General features: G+C 38.8%; 3 protein-coding genes across 4 annotated transcripts; 1 reads left to right on the top strand and 2 right to left on the bottom strand.

Moving 5' to 3' along the window:
- Window positions 1-1,908: 1,908 nt before the first annotated feature.
- On the bottom strand, window positions 1,909-7,272 carry pigr (polymeric immunoglobulin receptor). 2 transcript variants are annotated; one of them, XM_018677553.2, is made up of 8 exons: window positions 7,137-7,272; window positions 6,170-6,514; window positions 5,957-6,038; window positions 5,542-5,768; window positions 4,340-4,436; window positions 3,929-4,017; window positions 3,698-3,747; window positions 1,909-3,583 (listed from the first exon to the last, which is right to left on the bottom strand). In XM_018677553.2, the coding sequence occupies exons 1-8, from the start codon at window positions 7,183-7,185 to the stop codon at window positions 3,506-3,508; spliced, it is 1,017 nt and encodes a 338-aa protein (XP_018533069.1). In that variant the 5' UTR covers window positions 7,186-7,272; the 3' UTR covers window positions 1,909-3,505. The 2 variants fall into 2 exon arrangements, with proteins under 2 accessions (XP_018533069.1, XP_018533070.1); XM_018677554.2 differs by having other exon boundaries at window positions 4,340-4,433.
- Window positions 7,273-11,387: 4,115 nt separating this feature from the next.
- On the bottom strand, window positions 11,388-13,633 carry dad1 (defender against cell death 1). The gene is made up of 3 exons (XM_018677556.2): window positions 13,319-13,633; window positions 12,183-12,355; window positions 11,388-11,611 (listed from the first exon to the last, which is right to left on the bottom strand). Exons 1-2 carry the CDS (start codon window positions 13,527-13,529, stop codon window positions 12,225-12,227), a joined length of 342 nt encoding a protein of 113 aa, XP_018533072.1. The 5' UTR covers window positions 13,530-13,633; the 3' UTR covers window positions 11,388-11,611; window positions 12,183-12,224.
- A 524-nt stretch (window positions 13,634-14,157) lies between these two features.
- abhd4 (abhydrolase domain containing 4, N-acyl phospholipase B) lies at window positions 14,158-19,243 on the top strand. Its single transcript, XM_018677552.2, has 8 exons — window positions 14,158-14,361; window positions 15,335-15,420; window positions 15,675-15,773; window positions 15,870-16,158; window positions 17,653-17,840; window positions 17,925-18,036; window positions 18,146-18,332; window positions 18,528-19,243. The coding sequence occupies exons 1-8, from the start codon at window positions 14,312-14,314 to the stop codon at window positions 18,615-18,617; spliced, it is 1,101 nt and encodes a 366-aa protein (XP_018533068.1). The 5' UTR covers window positions 14,158-14,311; the 3' UTR covers window positions 18,618-19,243.
- Window positions 19,244-19,355: the final 112 nt, after the last annotated feature.

Genomic DNA, 19,355 nt, shown 5'->3' with positions numbered 1-19,355 from the left:
CATGCAGCTTATGGTGGAAACAAGACACAGTATAAAATTGTTTATATATTTGCAACATGCTAAAAATGAAAGGCATTCCATTGTTTATATCAGTGTGTGGACAGTCTCCGTTGTCCACAGAACAGCAGCATGTCTCAACCTTTCATGTTTCTTATAGTCAGTAATATGGTTATTTTTATCCTCATTAAGCAGCATCCTAATGCTCCAGTCCACTTGGGTCTGGGCGAACAAGAATAGTGCAGTATTTAATGGGGTCCGTGTACGCCTGTGCAATGCTTGGCCTTCATACCAGTTGTGACAGAGCATGGAAGAGTCGCTTATCCTTTAACCTGGCCCTCCTTCCCACTGATGCCTTATTATCTGCAGCAGCTGCGCACAAGGTGAGTACAAATGTATTGATTGTCTGTGCCCTCAAATGGCAAGACCCAGGGGATGTTTGCATGTCAGAGCAAGAATTGGAATATTTTCATATTGAATGAAAACACACACACAAAAGAAATTGCAAAAATGCATGAATGATGGTTAAATACCCCATTTTTCTGTATAAAGCCCTGTAGTGACGGCTCCTGCTTTTCTTCACTTTGTAACAAAATGCCTGTGATGTCTTATGAGGAAAAAAGGAATATTTTTTGTGCATGAGTAGACACAGAATCCCTCGCACACACACCAGCAATACATAACGGAAAGAACATATTTCATACAGGGTTGACCTCCATCTAGTGGCTGAACTGATTCCGCATGAGATGCATTACGATTAATGACTGAGTCCCTGTAGCACTGAGACAACTGTGAAATTCAACTAGACCAGAGTGGGCTACAAAGAGTAGAACAGAATAGAATTCATAAAATATTCAAAAAATTCTTTAAAAAAAATTTTTAAACCCAAGGTGAAACTGACACTCTGACAGTTTACAGAGGCTTTCTTAAGGATCTTTTGTCATTTTACCTTTATTTAGGATTCTGGTAAAACTAGTTAAAAAAAAAAAAAAAAAAAAAAAGTTTTTCCACATAACTATATTACCACACAAAAAATTAATCTAATTGAAGATTAAAAATAACCAAGTTGCCTGTTTGATTATTCATGAGGATGATTTTACATGAAATTATTTTCAAATGGACATTGTCAATTGTAATTACAGGCATACAAGCTATTATACACAAAGCTTCATGATAATGGAATGAAAAAAATCCTATTCATATACTCTAGAATGACCAGTGTTATAATGTTTCTGACCTGTTGCTCTAATTTAACCGAGTGATACATTCACTTAACCATATACTGTAAATCCTATTGAAGTTGGAAACCTCTTTTGCAAAAGAAACCTAGTCAAGAGTGCAGCATAAAAAGTTGCAGACAAATTGAAGTCATGGATTAAGCAATACTAAAAACAGGTAACAGTACTGAAACAAGGCTAAAGCCAAGAACAGAGAAAGCTGACAAAGGGGTCATTTACCATGGCATTTAAAAATTCTGTCAGAGATATCAGATTTCTCAACTTGCATTTCTTTAGCAGATTATTTAATGTGGCTGCATGGAGCAGTTTCTGTACATATAAGGAGCAGACAGCAGATATACATTGTATGATCTATTGCTTTCAAGAAGATATCTGTGAAATATGCAGAGAGAAAATGGAAGTTTTCCCAGAACCAAGTTATAAATATATTTGTACAGATGACTCAGTCGACATCATCAACAGCAAGTAATTGAATGCAGAATAGCAATTTGCTGTGGTTACAATGGAGGTTCTTGTGATTCAAATAAAAACTGGTCAATGCTTTGTTCTGCCACCTTCATCATTACATTGCTTCCAGCATTGCATTTTTCTTAAATATAATGTTATGTGGCTGTTATAAAGAGAAATATTACAATGAAAGCTTTAAATATCAGTAACATGACACAACAAACACTGAACACTGAATCTCTGGAATTTTATTTTTACAAATCATGTTTTTCTGTATACCAGAAAAAAAAGAATATGAAGGTGAGACACAGCTATTACTAAGAATTCCAAGATCTAGTTGGTCACATAGATGCTGCAGTCGTCTCATTAGCCTGTTCAATTTACAATTCTAACACATCATATGAGGCTCAGTATGAGAACTGACAGTTCAAGCATGAAATGTGGAGCTGTTTCTTTCAGAGTTAATTTGTGAACTCATTCTAATATATTCTGTTTCTTAAAATAAGTATGTCTCATAACAAGGCTCAATATCATCAGAGCTTGCTACCAGATGTTTTCTGTCAAACAGACTGCATCTATGTGTAAATATTAATTGGCCATTTAATTATTTTGTAATCTGAAGCAACAAAAACTAAAAATGTGCTCATGTCAGTCCTCCGGGCTTACTATTTACTGCCTTACAGGTATTATTTATTCACACTGGACCTAATTATTTGCAACAGTCAGAAAAAACAGATAGAAATTTAGAGCAGACAACAAAATTTCCACCATCTTGTCTAAATCCGTCTTTTACACAGCCCAGTGGTAAATGTCCATGACTACTGCAGCTGGATTAGCTGTTCAATAATATTTTCAACACAATTCATTAAAATGGAATAGTTTCAAGGAAGTTCCCTTGGAAATCAATTACTTCTCAGGCTCTGCTCTTTCCCTTAGCTCTTATTTTTCCTCCAGCATTACATAAAGGTTAGGAACTAGCATTTAGCAGCTAAAGGGCCAGATATCTCCTCCCTGTTGGAGGAGACCAAAACACCAAGACAGAGGTAAAAGTTGACAGAATATTGGACTTACATTCATGAGGGGGACACAAACAACAATCCTATTAAATGCTCAGCATCTGCTGGATGTGCGATTAGCTAACAAGTTCATTGTATACTAAAATGGTGATAATAGCTCATCGTTGTGTTTGCTTGTCTCTACTGCCTTCAAATGACCAAAAAACTCAGGCCAAAGCATATGAGTCAGTATTATCACAGGTTTAACTTAAATAACAATAACATCATTAACACTCTATTATTCCATAGTCCAAAATGAATACGTTCTTTCCATGAAACATAATTATCAGGAAATTACAGACCTAAAGTTAAGTGTTCATTTTGCCTCATAAATAAAACTCTAGTGTAGAAATAATGAATCCTATATGTGCTTATTTTGTCGGCCAAAAATCCTTTTTTCATGTATACAGAATCTAAATATCAGACTAAATTAATGTGCAGGTTTTTGGCTGTAAAAGAAAAAAATGAAGGCTACTGCAGACATGATATCAGTGTGATTAGTGGTGGTCATGGCCCTGATTTTGACCAAATTAAATTGAAGACCACATGAATATATTGTGGAAAATTGGTCACACAGGAGGAGTATGTATACACTAGTTGCATATGGAAAGTAGCGAGCAGTAAACATCATAAATGTCTTTAAATGTGGAATTGTGTGTAATGTAGACAAGAAACTGGAAAGAGAATGTGTTCTTGCAGTGAACCAGCACAAAATTTACATTCAGTAACAGGGAGAGACAATGCACTGACTACTGGCTACTGACACACTCAGTACATGTGTATGTCCTGGGAATCCTTGTTAATGAAAACGACAGTAGCATCTTGCAGGTCACCCCCTGAATATTTCTGTGGGAGAGAAAAAGAAAAATGAGCACTATAATCACTAAAGCATATCTTTGATAACAGTGTTTTCAAACAGTGTGTAATAGAATAGTGACAGATATGTTAATGGGAGCTTACATTGTGCCTTGCTTTCATCTCCCTGACTTGTCTTAGCACAGGATCCTGCTCTGTAAAATGTACAGTCAGGATCTTTAAGTCACAAATAATAATGCAGACCTTACTCAAATATATCATATTATAATATAATGTATATATAATGCATTAAGAATATTTTATAGGAGGCTAATGGCATGATTCTGCACAGATTTCATATCAAAAATTAAGAGAGAGAGAGAGACGTTGCCTTACTGTGCAGTTTCCACATCTTTCTTGCCAATATGGCCAAGCCCACAAGGAGCATTAGAGAAGAGCACACCAGCAAAGGCTCCAAGATGTGACTAAAACACAAACATGCAGTGGTCTGAACAGATGTTCCAGCATAAAAAGAGTTCAGGTTTATACTGCATCCGTTGCTACATAGTAACATGACAGACAAGATGTTGATGGATAGATATTCCTCAGCAAGAATGATAAGATCGTTATCTGTGCTCGGCTGAGCTGAACTTGGGTGAACTCCATCATGATGGTATAGATAAACATCCATAAGCGGCAACACATCAAACATGGAAGGCGCTGTAAAGGACTGGCACTTTATGTGTAAATTCAGGAGAAAAAGTAAATACATACAATGTGGGAAAAGACAAAGTGCTTCACTCTTACGGGTAACTGCTCCAGGACTCCTTACTGATGGGTCTGGGTGGAGGCAGGTTTGCAACAGACTGACTTGGTGTAGGAGGGGATGTCACAGAAACTGCTGCTGAGGATAAAGATAACATACAGAGAACTGAAAAATGTTGTACTATTATAAGCAAAAGAGTAGCGCGGTGCCTACAGCGTTCTATCATCAATATTCTTGATAAGTGGCTTGTAATAATCAATACCTTGTACAGCTGGAGACCTGAGAACCTCTGCCATCTGTCACAAACACATATTGATCATTACAGCTGCATTGGGCCATTTTTCATATCAGCAGCTACAAACTGACATGGGGAAAAGGCCATGCAGTCAGAGAATTGTGTTTCCTTTCATATTTACATCACCTGGTTTGAATAGTTTTAAGTGACATTTCACAATTTCAAGTGGCAAGTCACTCAATCATACATGTTTCCCAGACTGGAACTTCACTGCAGTAAGGACCTTGAAACATGATACACATTCTACCAGGTGAGCTTCCAGGTTGGCTCTCTATTGAGCATTTGGCTTTAAGCTCGCCATTTTGGTCATCCAGCCTGCAGCGTTACCATGTTGTTTCACACTCACTGATCTCATGAACCTTGTTTCCAGTCATGGCAGTCAGCTTTATTTTCTTCTTCTTGTCTTTTTCCTTTTTTTTTTTTCTTTTTCTTTTTCTTTTTCCTTTTTCTTTTTCTTTTCCTGTTTTTGGGGGCAAAAAGGCTCTGATAAAACCCACTGGGTTAGCATAGCACCACACAGCACAGTTAGCTAGCTGGTGAACATAGTGGAACATTTAGTAGTTAATGAGCTGACTATTTTTCTCAAGACAAAGCTATAGGGAAAGTGAATATGAATAGTATCATAGAAGGATATTGGATTTACATTCAGCAGGAGGCCAGAAACACTATTTGAATGTAATGCTAATGTTGCTGTCTGGATGTGTAGATGTGTAGCTTTTTGCTAAAACTTCTGACATTTCAACTTTATAAACTGACAGTATGGCAACATTATGTTTGCTCGCTCCACTGCCCCCAAGTGCTAAAGACAATAAGTCAACACTGCTTTACATAAAGTCTAGCCCAGTACAGCTTAATCAAATAATCAAATAGGAATAGCTGAGTGATTTGTCTAGATTTTTCCAATAAATACGAGACTTTTTTCATTTTAAGGGCTCTTGGGCAACTTACTAGTCGTAGGCCGTGGTGTGACCAGCACATGCACGGCTATCTGCTGCTGTCCTGCAGAACACCAGTACCAGCCGGTATCTCTCATCTGCAGCTTCTTTAAGGTTACGGTGAAAGCCCCAGTTCTGTCATCACTGATGGCCACTGAAGTGTCTTCGTAGCTTCCTTCAGAATCTGTCAGCAGACAGGAGCTCCAGTCTCCACTCCGACACCACTTCTTCCCACTTTCTCTGTTGGCAAGTGGTCACAGGGGAGTCAGTGAAGGCTGACTGTCTGTCAGCATTTGACTTGGATTGAAGATCTCTATTTATTTATTTCTGTTTTCTAAATGGTGTTTTAACAGTGAGGTCTCCACATGGTCTGATTGGTAAGAACCATAAAACTGAATTGTAATACAATGAATGGGATAATCAAATACCTGTATCTCTCACTGTAGAGGCATTCAGCTGTGATGGAACTCCCTTCTTCCCCACTAAGTCGGCTGTTCACCACTGACATACCTGCAAGAAAGAAATCAATTTATAATAAGACCTTGGATTTGTAATCTAAGCATTTGAAATGCATGAAAATGTTTTTTTTTTCTTCAGGGATAAATAATGGTTGATGACTTCAAAATCACTCCATTACTCACCATGAATGACCTTGATGTTGGTGAATGCGACAGCATCAGCAGTCCATACACCACCTATCTCAACACCACACATGTACCACCCAGAGTCCTCCTCCTTCAAGCCATTCATGATCACTGTGAACACCAGCTGGACCTTGTCGTCAAGAATGCTCACTTTATCCTCAGCTATATTGGCCGAACGGGTGTCATCTGTTCGGGCCAAGCTGGTGCAGAACTCCCTCGTGCTCCCCTGGCACCAGTATTTCACGTAGCCGGCATACTGAGGCTCATAATGACACGGGACTGTGAGGGATCGACCCTCCAGGACTGCAAACTCTTCCACGGTAGTTACCCCACAGAGGATGGCTGATGGAAAATGCAGATGATTGAAAGATGAACACTTTAAGTTAACTTAAACTTTCAGCCACGCTGCAGTCAGAATTGAACTTACTCACAGTGGACATTTCTTATCTGGGAATGGGGAAAGTGGCCTTGAGCAATACTTGTACCACATTTATACTTTGAGTTCTCCTCTGTAATAAAACACACTTCCCACTTTAAGTTCCCTCTTCTTATTCCAGAATTGGATTATCCCCCCATAATACAGATTTGGGGGGACAAATATAACAGCTTTTTGAAGACTTGACAAAATAAACATCAAACATACTCTTGCCAGGGGGCAAACAGTACGGAAGCTTGGAAGATTTAAAAAACACACAAAAGCTTTCTCTGGCTCCTGCAAAAAATCATTAGTCTGTCTTCAACAAATGATAAATACACAAAAGTCATTAAATAGTAAAAATAAGTGGAGCATAAGACACATCTTACATGGTAAGTATCTGCCAAAAGCACAATAATAAAGCGAGGGGGGTTGCAGAATAGACAGTAACCAGTATATGAACTACTTTTTCATCAATTAGCTGCAGACAAAAGCAGCCACAAAGTCTTACTGTACAACATTTGTAACCTAAGTAGCCATAGTTATTACCTGGGATCCATGGTAACAGGCTGAGGGTGACTATTAAGAGTTGTGGCATGTTTCAATGTTTCAGCGTCAGTTTGAGGTTTACTAAGTGAGTTCCCTCCCTTGTATAAACACAGACTGCAGGTTCCGCAAAGGCAACTTCCCATTGGTCATGTGACCACAAGTTGGATCCAGATGTTCCAGATGTTAACCGTGTAGGTGCCAGGGATACTCTCAGCAAGCATCTAACAACATGTACTCGCTGTGGCTCTGTAAAACCTCATGACAACTTTTACAAGGTTGAGAACACTTTAGTAGAGTTGAATTTATTACTACCTAATACATAATGTGTGAGAAGTTGTAAAACCTATTGTGAATTGAATCAGGTGACCCATTTGCTAATATCTTTTGTACTCTCTGACATCCCAATATGATTTATTTATATTTTCAAACGCTCCCTCTGTGTAGTAAACCTCCAAAAGTTCAAGATATTCAAGAAATCAAGACCTTGAAAAATAAGCATATTTATTTTTTGGTAACAGTTAGATAAGAGGATTAATACTATTCATATCTATATGGTAAATATGAAGCAAAAAGAAGCTGCTGGTTAGCTTACATTAGCACAAAGACTGGAGAAAAGGGGAAACAGCTACCTAGGATCTGTCCAAAGGTAACCCCCCAGCACCATTAAAGTTTACTAACTAACATGTTTATGGGGGCACACACCACCCCAAAAAACACAACCACATTTTGTACATGTTAAACAACCAAGATACAGGGCGCTTGCATATTATGCTAAGCTAATTATTGGCTGTAGCTCAGTATTTACTGTACAGATATAGCTCCTCATTTCCCAAAAATGTTCCTTAAAGGTAAAACATGTCATTCTTACTCTTATATCTCCTGTTTTTATTATTTTGGTGGCAGCCATCTTTTTCATAGCCTATTCTGCCAAGCAACCAACTGCTGAGTGCCTTCCCCCCGTGGATGCACATAATTCGTTTGGCAAGCTACAATGAAATTATTTGATTTTGATGCCTGAACACATTGGATTTGGTCCAGTCTTCATTTGTTGGATTAAGCTTCCACACACAGCCCTCTAAGCCACTGAATTAACAAACAATTATTCCAAGCCTCTCAATTTGCTCTGTGAAGGGTGTCAAGGATGTCCCAAAAGTCCCTTGCTTTTTGCTTCGGCTTCAAAGCCTTTTATGGTCAGCCATTTCCTGGAAAAATGTAGTGCAGCGCTCGGAATTGAAACTGAACTTGCTCCTGCAGCGGTGCAGGCAGATCCCTGAAATGAAACTTAACTTTGACAGAACTAATTATTTCCAGCCAGTAAAGTTCCATGACAAATCTCAATATCCAGACACTCCCTTTAGCTTTGTGAAAAACTGGATTTGTTTGTCTCTCTTGTTAGAGACTTGAAATAGATTTTATTTTTTTGTGAGTTGTGGCATCAGACTAAGTAAAAGTATCACAACTTTCCCTCAGTCTCACAGAGTATGTAAACCTGATTAAAATATCAAGGAAAAAAGCTCCTCTATCATCTTTGCCACCATTCCTCACACTGTTTCTTTCAAACTCTGGCTCTGAAACATTTTCATATTTAGAATGATATAAGCAACCTTGCATATATAGCAAAATGGTGCCATGATGCCTGTTTTCCTACCAGTGCAAACAAGAGCGGTATAGTCTAGAAAACATATCACAAGCTGATTGTAAGCAGTGGTAGGCAGTACATTTACCCAAGTACTGTGCTTATACTTAAGTATTTAAATTTTATGGTAATTCATACTACTTTGCCACTTTCAGAAGGAAATGTTGTACTTTTTATTTGACAGCTTTAGCTACTTTGCATATTAAACTATCTGCATGTGACATATGATACATTGTTAAAATTTAAATTAGACCATGCAACAGTATATAAAATAGCTTGAATGTGCTGTACCTTGACCAACCACAACATTAAAATGTGGCTACAATATCATGATATGTAGCAATATACCTGGGACATTTTGTCTGAATACTGTAAGAAGAGAAATCTTGTGAGCTGGAGAAAAGACAATCAGCAGGTATTCAGATGTCTCAGGCAGAAGTACTTATCATAAGCTGTACGTCGACGGAGAAGAATGATGAACAATACAGAGACAGAGTAGTGCTACACCAAAGTTCTGAGGATGTCTGAGTTAACAGGACATATATAATTCCAATCACCACACTTTTCCATAGTATAACCATATTATATTCAACATCTATAGATGTGAAGAACCTATTGAAGAACCTATTTATCTATCAGACCTTGGTTACCCCAGCAACGGAGAGGAGAGGTGTCTCCAGATGTCCAGTAGCACTCATAGTTTGGGTTAAACAGTAGGCCATTGTAATACACAGTGGAGGTCTATGACCTGAACTATTTGGAGTGAATAAGATGCCTAGAAAATATTACAGCAAACTAGAAATGGGAAAGATCCCTTCCATAATGGGTACATTTCTTTTACATTTCAAGTGTTGCTGATAAAACATATGATTTTACTTAAATATTTTACTTTCCCACTTGTAACAAAGTATTTTTACAGAGTGGTATTTTGACTTGAATACTCCTTCCCCCACTGACGGAAAGTAGCTTACCCCAAATTACCTTCCCCAAATTCAGGTCAAGACATTTAATGAGTGCCATAATAAAGGTTCAAAATGTTACAGACTCTTCATAGAGGGCTCAACCCTCTCCTTGAAAAATGTGGCATCCATCTTTCAGGTCATAAATGTTCAAATTCTAGACCCTGTTCCCAGAATTAACTCTCTTACCTTACTTTATGCTAACCTCTTTTCAAAAGGACTGGTGCTAATGTCATCTGTTTAATATGTAGCGCCAGGTAGACAGGTCTTTGTCTGCCATTAAATCAGCATGGGGAGAGATTTAGATCTAACCTTTATGAGAGAAACCTGAGATGCCAACTTGATTCAGTCTGTTTTTCATCTCTGTATGCAAGGCAGTTTCATATCCAGTTCAAACTGGTCCTTTACAGATCTGTCAGCCCAAACTAGCTAAAATGTAGCCTCAGGTCAGTGCATTCTGTGACAAATGTAAGTGAACATTGGTAATGTCCCAGTTTAAAGCAGTTGAGCTAGAATGTGTTAGACTCCATCAGTTATTCCAGAACAAGTAATAGAGGCAGACCCTCTCATTGCTCTGGGGGGGGGGGGTAATGTTCCTGTGGGCCTGCTGCATATGTGGAAAGCGTCTACTCTCACTGGTTTAAGGAAACGCTGTATTGCAGTCTTCATCTTAAGAAATGATGCCATCTGTGGATTCAGAACAAGTTCCATAAAGTGGTGGAGGAAATATTCAGATCCCTCATTTAAGCTAAAGTACTTTGATAGAATTGATTTTATCAGAAGAATATACCTAGTATAGATATATATAGATATAGATAGTATCAGAAATAATAAAAACATACTTGTGCAGGATCAGCCCTTTCAGAGATGAATTCATATATTACTGGATCATTACTATTGATACATAAGACGTAAGAAGCTAGTTAAGGTGCAGCGAATTTGAATTGCTTTATATTCTGCTCCTAAACAAGGGATTATATTTTATTTGCTGGTTATATATTTTGTATGTAAAATCTTAACCTGCAAATGATTTAGGAACTAAGTCTATCTATAACAACAGCATGGTCAAATGTATTTGCCATTAAAATGTAAAGGAGCTGAAATATAAAATGGTATAAAATTAAAATACAGAATTGATAATGTACTTAAGTTTCCACTGCTGAGTATGAAGCCCCTTTTCCTGACACTTCTCATGACTACTCGGATGCTACATTTTCCCTTCCTGCTTCATTTTACACAGTAAGTCCTTTTTGCAATAATCAGATCTAAATGCAGACTCCACCAACCCTGATGTAAACACTCCTGCTATATATATGAAGTTGCCATACAATAACAAAGGACAGAGACAGATACCATACTCATTGTACAGCACAGCTCTGTGATGGACTTAGAATTTCATTTGAAGAAAATAGAGTACTGGAGGTTTTTGACTTATATTGTTTTTCTAAATAATATACAAAGAGATGATGGTTGTTTATGCTTGTGTTAAGAACAAGCATCTGTTAAGTTTGTGTCTTTAGAGAACCAGATCTTTTTGGACAAAACAATATATGCAATTTTTCTCTACCTGAAACAGTTTATTAGTGAAATCAAGATTCTTCTATTAAAGCAAATTGGCGGGACAATACTCTGTTACAAGAACTGCTTGAGACAAGATCACCATTTCAGTTGGTTTTATTTCTTTGTCTCAGTGCAAAAAGGGAATGCTTTACAAATTTTTTACATTAAAAAAAAGAGAAGAAATTAACCATTTTATCAGTAAGAAAACTGTACTGCATCACATGTGACAAGATGCAATCAATTCAGTGTTGAAGGTGGCACCAAAGCAGATACAGCATCATGTCTTGAGGGGGAGTTTTGATAACTTCTCTTGTTGTGATCTTGAGGAAAGAAAAGAAAATGGTATGGTTAGTGACACTGAGGTTATGGAAGTAGTTATTAAAAAGCAACTGAGAAACAAGAAAACCGAGGAACAAGAAAACAGTGTAATTCTACCTTTATGGCCTTTCCCCCCGTCTAAAAATTTAATAACACTGTTTTCTAGCAAAGCAAAAGCAATATGTGGTATCATGTGGATCTCCCTGGAGAAGTAAGACTGAAGTCTGCCTTATCACATGTGCTAAGGCTGTTCCACTGAGAAATAAGTGATGACCTGGCAAGGATGGTTAATGTGACTGAGAGCACACAGAGGACAAGGGTATATGTCTTATTATATGAGCCTAAACCAATATAGTAAAGCATATATCTGTATAAAAGCCCATTTCTTGTCCACTGAGAAACCATGCGCTACATCCACAGATGGATATTGCAGGTTTGGGTCATATCCTGGTAGACTCTTTCATATTCAAAGATAGTGACTGTAATTAAAAGCATAAATATATCTACTCTGTGGCAATGAGGCTGAGCAGAATTCCCATTTTTAGAATCTAAATGGGTATGGGAAATACTCACCTTCTGAGAGGTTGGGCACTGTCTGTTGGATCTGAATCTGTTTCAACCAATGAAGTTCATCACAACCAGATGGAGGACAGTGTGAGCAAACAGGAAGTCAGCGAAGGCTCTCTCTGGAGAGATAGACAGGAAGTCTCCCTTGTTCTGTGGGTTGATCTGGATACGAAGACACACTGACAAAAAAATACATAAAAAATCATGGATGAGTTAGTGTCAGTTTTGTACTCATACACCCCTACATTTAGGAAAACAACTAACAATAATTTTCACCATCATTTAAACAGTTTAACTGTTAGTTTAGTAAATATAATCACAAATATTTTCAACTGATATATTTATCAGAATAAGACTTATAATAAGACTTAATATTGTCCAATTAATTCTCCCTTGAGCTATACTGTAGTTCAATATTAAATCCTCTGCCTCAGCGAAGTAACAATTTCATTGCCCAACAATACTGTGACACACATTACTTTCAAAACTTCATATTTTAACAGCTCTCAATTATGACACATTTAAAGAAATATTACCTGAAATTTACATTAGTCATAACTTAATGTTACCATGAAGTAAAGCTGAGACTATTAATTGATTAAAATGAACAGATTATTTATTAAAATCAACATCATATTAACTCAAACGCTAAATCTCACCCAGTTTACTGTTTGATGGAGAAGTTCGCACATCATTTATTCATGTCAATATCAGCTCTCAGTAACAACTGATTCTGACATTTACAAGAATTAAGGTAAACTCTGTTGCAACTTTATTAGAAACACCTACTTAGAACTGATGCACCCTAATCCAACAGCCCTCCAATAAATTCTACCTTTATGGAGAATATAATGTGCAGATGTTGAAGTGCATTGCGTTATATATTAAAAATCGTGAGATGTTTAGATGTTTCTGATATTAAATCTGATACAAACTTGGCTGCATGAAAACTATTGTAATTTGTTTCTTACCAAAAGTACAACCCAAGCCATGGGGACTTTTAGCATGGTTAGCTAACCAGTGTCTGCACACACGTTCACTAACGGGCCACTCGTCCAGGGACTACAACTGAAACTCTAGAACTGCTGCGTTGTATTCCACACAGTCAAGACATAACATTATTTAACAGATGAAATATTTACCCGCGAGGATGAAAGAGCCCACACATGAGATGAAGCCCGACAAAAAGCTATTGAAGGGGAAGGTGCCGACGAGCAGACAGTAAAGGAACTGCAGCGCTCCTGTCAACAAGATGTACAGCAAATATGCATCCACCACTTTCAGCTTGTTGGGCGTCGTGGAGGTGTACTCCTCTAGAAACCGGGAGATCACCGATATGACTGAATTCGACATGGTTTTACCGTCTGGTTTATACAAAATATGTCAATGAGCGAGGCTTGCACAAATCCTCTTCCTCAGTCGAATGAGTGACGTGTCCTCGTCGACCGGAAGCGGCCTCGGTGTTACAAAAAATATATTCCGGGTCGGTCGGAACGAGGAGCAAAAAAAAAAAAAAAAAAGTTGTTGAATAAAGGATCATTGGCGCCGCCCACCCAGTGCCCTTTAAACAGAGATGTGTTCAAAATAATACGATGTATTACTCTCCCAGTATTTCGAGATACAGCTCTATTAACTGTATTCTCTGTTATCACCAATTTTCTTTTGCCCCAAAGACCCTCATTTGAGACTTACAGAGTCACGCGAAAGTGTATTTTTCTCCAGTTTTGAATTTCACCGATTATTGATCCACACAAACATATGTACACAGCAACAAGACACACAACAGCATTACATCAACAAAACACATGTCCTGTGAGTCCATTTGATTGACTGAGGGACTGTAAAGTGCTCCTTTTGTCAAGTGCTGGCACAAAAGCAGGGCTTTTCTTTGACCATGAACACGTCCTCAGACTAAGTATTGGATGGAGGGTAAGTGATGGGTGACGCTTTTGCGTACTGTCGACGCATCTTCATAATAGACAATCTTCGTGTTTGGTCAGCTGATAGTGGACTGTACGAGTTACAAAACATTGGAGAATAGCATACAGCAGTTTAGTGTAATTTCAGGGCAGATACAGAGAAACTCGCTATTAACCTTCGTCTAACTGAATGTAGTCACCGGAGTATGTCAACTAATGGATCCCGCTACGACCACAGCTCCGATGCAGAACGACTGTGAGACAGAGTAAGTAACTTCGAGAGCTAAGCAGTCGAACAACCTCCTGCCCACTGTTTGCCTGCTCATATTACATGCTAGCTATCTTTATTGTGTCGTTTTCTCTCTTTAAAATTAATTGGGGTCTGTGTAATACTTCACTTAGGTGCTGTGCCATAGCACTTAACTCCATTCAGAGACTGTTTGTTAAAAGCTAGATGTTCTGAGACTTATTTTATGTTGGATCCATGTGACATGACACACATACAGACAGATACATAAAACTAATTTTGTGACACTTTGATGATGTAGCTACCCACTTTTATCCCACAAAAATCTGTATCTGTAAGATTCATGAGACGTCAACAGGAGTGGCTGTATATAATAGTGGTTAAATTGGATTGTCTTGTACAAACAAATGTCCTTTTTTAATTGTCATTGTATGTTGTATGAGTGGGTGAGCCAGTTATCCAATGACTCAGCAAATCTGAGTTGCCTGTGAACAGGTGAAAGGTCTGGAGGTGTGTCTGTTGTATTGATGGTGGAGGTAGAAATGTACCTGTTTCCACCTCCACTCAGAGAGGGAGGGGTGGGGGTGGAGGGATATAAGCCCACCTCAGCTCAGTTAACCTGACTTTTTTTGTTAAAGCATGGTGACTATGTTGTATATATACTGAGTTAAACTTTATTGAGTTAAACAAAGATTAATTTTAATAGGTCATAATTATTCATTAATAGGTAAAAAAGGATAAACATTAACCGCTACATCATTGCTGTGGGTCATGGCACTGACTTAGATTGACAGCACGATGGTTGTGAAATGTGACACTCCTGGGTGCGTAGCGCCATGTGTGCTCCATGCAAATAAATGATAACACTGACTACACTGGCTTTAACCTTGGACTTGTGCCAGAGGCAGCAGTACTGTACATTCCACTAGCACTGAACATTTTCTTTACCACCTCTTCATTTTTTTCATGTCTGTGTATTTCTCTCCTGTTAGACCAAGTTCAGTCTGGAGCTGGTGGCCATCCTGGCGTCCAACATCCATGTCCCTTTTGAAGACTACAGAGTCCAAGATTCTTGCCTGTAAGACTGTTATGAGTAATAATGGCTGATTATATAACCACTAGGAACCAATATTAATATAACTAGACACTGTAATGTAATGGAATTTTAAAGCTGCTAGCCCTTTATAAAAGTTTCACATTTCTCCACCTTGAGTGACTGTAAGTGTAATTTGACACTTATTCAGCAACTATTGTGTCACTGGCTAAAATGACACATAAGTCCTCTCACTGAGGATATACTTATCATCACTCTTCTTTGCCTGGTCTCACCAGGCATTCAGAATGACCTATGGGCCAGGTTTGTGACCCTACCAAGCCAGGATCGGATATGGACTTTAACCCTCACAAACAAGGTGGTTCGCAAACCTGCAGGTACTACCCTCCTCCCAGTCTTTGTTTGCTTATTAGGAGGCATCACCTGTGTGTGCTATAAAACCCATACCCCTGTTACCCCTCCTTTTCCACTAGCCCCTAAGACTCCCCTGGTGATGGTCCATGGCTTTGGAGGAGGAGTAGGGCTGTGGATCAGGAATCTGGATGCGCTGAGCCGGTCACGGCCGGTCTACGCCTTTGACCTCCTGGGCTTTGGCAGGAGTTCCAGGCCTTCCTTCCCCTCAGATGCTGCCAAAGCAGAGGAGCAGTTTGTCAACTCCATTGAACAGTGGAGACAGTCTGTAGGCCTGGAGAACATGATTCTGCTGGGGCACAGTCTTGGGGGCTACTTAGCTACCTCCTACGCCATCCAGTACCCTTCTAGGTAGGTAGGCCAATGAGATACTAACTTAAACCATACACAAAACATCACACTATCAGGAACAGCTAACTAGTGAGCTGTGATTCAGTATTTTTTGTGTACTACTGTTCTATTTGAGTTGGTTACTCACTGCAAGTGCCAGCAACATATTAAAATATCATACTCCCCAAAGAACAGGTTGACATTTTGGGAAAAGCCCCTTATTCACTTGTTGAGAGTTAGATAACTTTGTCATGTTTGCATCATAAATATGGAGCTACTACAGTTTAGCACAAAGACCACTGTAAAGCCACATCTTGTCATTTTAACATTTTGGTTTACTGAGCTTTAAAAGTGCTGGTTGGCAGATTTTGTTACCTGTGATCAGAGCCATACCAGCTGTTTCCCCCTGTTTCCAGTCTTTATGTTAAACTAACCAACTGCTGACTATAGCTTCCTTTTACCATACTGACATGAGAGCAGCATTGATCTACTCATCTAATTCTCAGCAAGAAAACAAATAAGCACAATTCCCAAAATGTTGACTCACTCCTTGAAAAAAACATAAAGGTGCTATATGTAAGTTGTTGCTGCATAGCTGACAGTAGCATTTAGAGTTGTTTACTTCAGCCATCTTTGCATTTATAAGTCAAGAGGTTAGAATACGCCTTCTGGGTAGCAGTACTTTTTCATCCTCTGTTGTTGGACTGAGGGCAGACTGGACACTACAATAACTCACTATCGCAAAGTGGTATTATGGGACAGAACAGGCTGGGGCTAGCTGGTTAGCATATTAACTTCACTACAAGAAAAGATGATAGAAATAGAAGCAAAACAAGTGTAAGTGCAGTTGCTTTTCACCACAGTTCTTAGTAAAGGAATGAAATTTGATGCTGAACTCGCAACATTTCTTTCTGACTGTTTCACTATGTAGCAATAGCAAAAATGTACATATAGCACCTTCAAAGCTGCACTAATTATGACTGCAGCTCCCCTTAGCTCTACAGCCTATTGTTTTAGCCCTTTTAAGAGTTCAAATAAGTGTATACCTGTGGGCACCTAGCAACTTATATTCATCAGGTGCCCAGAAACATGGCACCAAATAAACACTAATGTTAGAAATATGTAAATAGGCAACTGTTTGCTCACACATAATATGCCCAATGTTTTGTTTACAGCTTTTTCTGCAGCCAGCAAATGGCCAGAAAAAGATCGGTTAATGCTGTTTTAAACCCCAAATTGTATTAAAACATGCAAAAACCCTAGTGGGAATCTGCCAATTCCTTCTGAGAACATATCAGATATTAACTTTATATTTTCAGATTATTCAAAAGAGTTGTCAAGTTGAGAGATATGGCAAACAAGAATTCTAAATGGAAACTGTCCCTTAAAACCACTTTGTGTCTCCTTATAATACTATAATAATATAAACACAGCAATGCACACCACCTTGTGCTATGTGACAAATAAATGCCAGTTAATATAATACCATAAATGTTGTTTGCTATCTTCCTCCAGAGTGTCACATCTTATCCTGGTAGACCCCTGGGGTTTCCCTGAGCGGCCCCAGGCACAGACCGATGGGAATGGCAGTCAGGGAACAGAGGTGGTGAAGAGGCCATCTGTTCCACGCTGGGTGAAAGCTATTGCAGCGGTGGTTTCTCTCTTCAACCCACTGGCTGTCATTAGAGCAGCAGGCCCGTGGGGTAAGATATGTTATTATTCATCTGACAGTGTGCTGTGCCACATGATACTTTGTCCAGCCACCTTACAGTATGTCACTGATTCAGGTCCGGGCTTGGTGAACAGATTCCGTCCTGATTTTAAAAGAAAATTTGAAGATCTGTTTGATGATGACACTATGACACAGTACATCTACCACTGTAACGCACAAACCCCGAGGTACACCATCACACACATCATACAATCACATTTTTACTAACAGAACATAATGCCTGCAAAAAGCTGACCCACCTCCTGCTTCTTTTTCTCTTTCCATTCCTACTCCCAGTGGTGAGGTGGGTTTCCGTGCCATGTCAGAGTCTCTGGGCTGGGCTAAGAGGCCTATGCTGCAGCGGGTTCACCTGCTGCCGCCCTCCATGCCCCTCACTATGCTGTATGGAGAACGGTCCTGGGTGGACAGCTCATCTGGGGAGAGTGTGGTCCAGATTAGGGACCGGGCCTACACCAGAGTGCTGGTGAGTAGAAATGCAGAGTAGGGATATGAGGGAGATATTACCTAGTTAATATCTATAAAAGGTGCAATTCACCTTTGGGTTTGTGTCATTTTAATGAAACTCAAAGGTGTTTTTTCATCAGTAGAGGAACTTTATATGTTTATACATAACTGCTAACTGTCCTCCCTGTTTTTGTTTACCTGTCCCACCCTGCAGCTGGTAAATGAAGCCTCTCACCATGTGTATGCTGATCAACCAGAAGTGTTCAACAGAGTGGTCGAAAACATATGTAACTCTGTCAACTGACTGCACGTGTGTTTGTGTGTGCACAAACTTGTTGCTGTGCAAGGCCTAAAAGTATAGAGACAGTTCATCGTGGTGGTTTTAACAGTGTAACCTTTGCATGTGAAGCACACTGGATGGTTTTGTTTGGGGCATATCTACAAATCATGTAGATGTTCGCACATGAGTTTGAATGTAATTTTGTTCTGAATCCTGTTCTCATTGTAACAGGTTATTCGTGTTATTACTGAAAAAATATTTGTTGATATTTATTAGCCAGTGTATTTAGTAGTAGTATATTTAGTAACTTTCAAACATTTATTTATTAACACTGAATTTATTTGTTAATGTAATCATACAGAGCATTAATGGAACTGCTTAATCCAGTGCTGAATTATGTTGCCTGCTGTTATATTTTTTAACTGTAAGTGAAACACGCACACATCACTCTGGATGCACTGGGTTCATGTTTTACAGAGTAGCCTCATGGCTACTGATTGACACATTTTACATGTGCCTGACATCAAACTTTAAGCAATACATGTCATATTTTCTTTGACTCCTGTTTTTGTCTTATACCTTTCCCATTGTTTCAAACGGCTGTTTGTATTTTATACTTTGAAAATAATAAAAGCTTATCTGACAAACTGTTTCCTCAAGGTCTGCTACTGTATAAATGCACATGTGATGCACTTTGTGGCCCAGCCAGCAGAGGTCAGTAACAAGTGTCATCTTTATGAGGTTGCCTGTCACAGTGTTTGC

The sequence above is a fragment of the Lates calcarifer genome, linkage group LG4, assembly GCF_001640805.2.
Source record: "Lates calcarifer isolate ASB-BC8 linkage group LG4, TLL_Latcal_v3, whole genome shotgun sequence".
Taxonomy (NCBI): Eukaryota; Metazoa; Chordata; class Actinopteri; family Centropomidae; genus Lates; species Lates calcarifer.
This window is presented reverse-complemented; position numbering and strand designations above follow the sequence as displayed.

Excerpts from the sequence above, each read along its gene's own strand:
- pigr (XM_018677553.2), bottom strand. The coding sequence starts at position 7,185 with ATGCCACAACTCTTAATAGTCACCCTCAGCCTGTTACCATGGATCCCA. Across the intron at positions 6,039-6,169 it reads CAACATCAAGGTCATTCATG|GTATGTCAGTGGTGAACAGC; the intron begins GTGAGTAATGGA and ends TCTTTCTTGCAG. Across the intron at positions 4,018-4,339 it reads GAGTCCTGGAGCAGTTACCC|TCACATCTTGGAGCCTTTGC; the intron begins GTAAGAGTGAAG and ends TTTGTGTTTTAG.
- dad1 (XM_018677556.2), bottom strand. The coding sequence starts at position 13,529 with ATGTCGAATTCAGTCATATCGGTGATCTCCCGGTTTCTAGAGGAGTAC. Across the intron at positions 12,356-13,318 it reads GGGCTCTTTCATCCTCGCGG|TGTGTCTTCGTATCCAGATC; the intron begins GTAAATATTTCA and ends TTTTTTTGTCAG.
- abhd4 (XM_018677552.2), top strand. The coding sequence starts at position 14,312 with ATGGATCCCGCTACGACCACAGCTCCGATGCAGAACGACTGTGAGACA. Across the intron at positions 15,421-15,674 it reads AGAGTCCAAGATTCTTGCCT|GCATTCAGAATGACCTATGG; the intron begins GTAAGACTGTTA and ends TGGTCTCACCAG. Across the intron at positions 15,774-15,869 it reads GGTGGTTCGCAAACCTGCAG|CCCCTAAGACTCCCCTGGTG; the intron begins GTACTACCCTCC and ends CTTTTCCACTAG.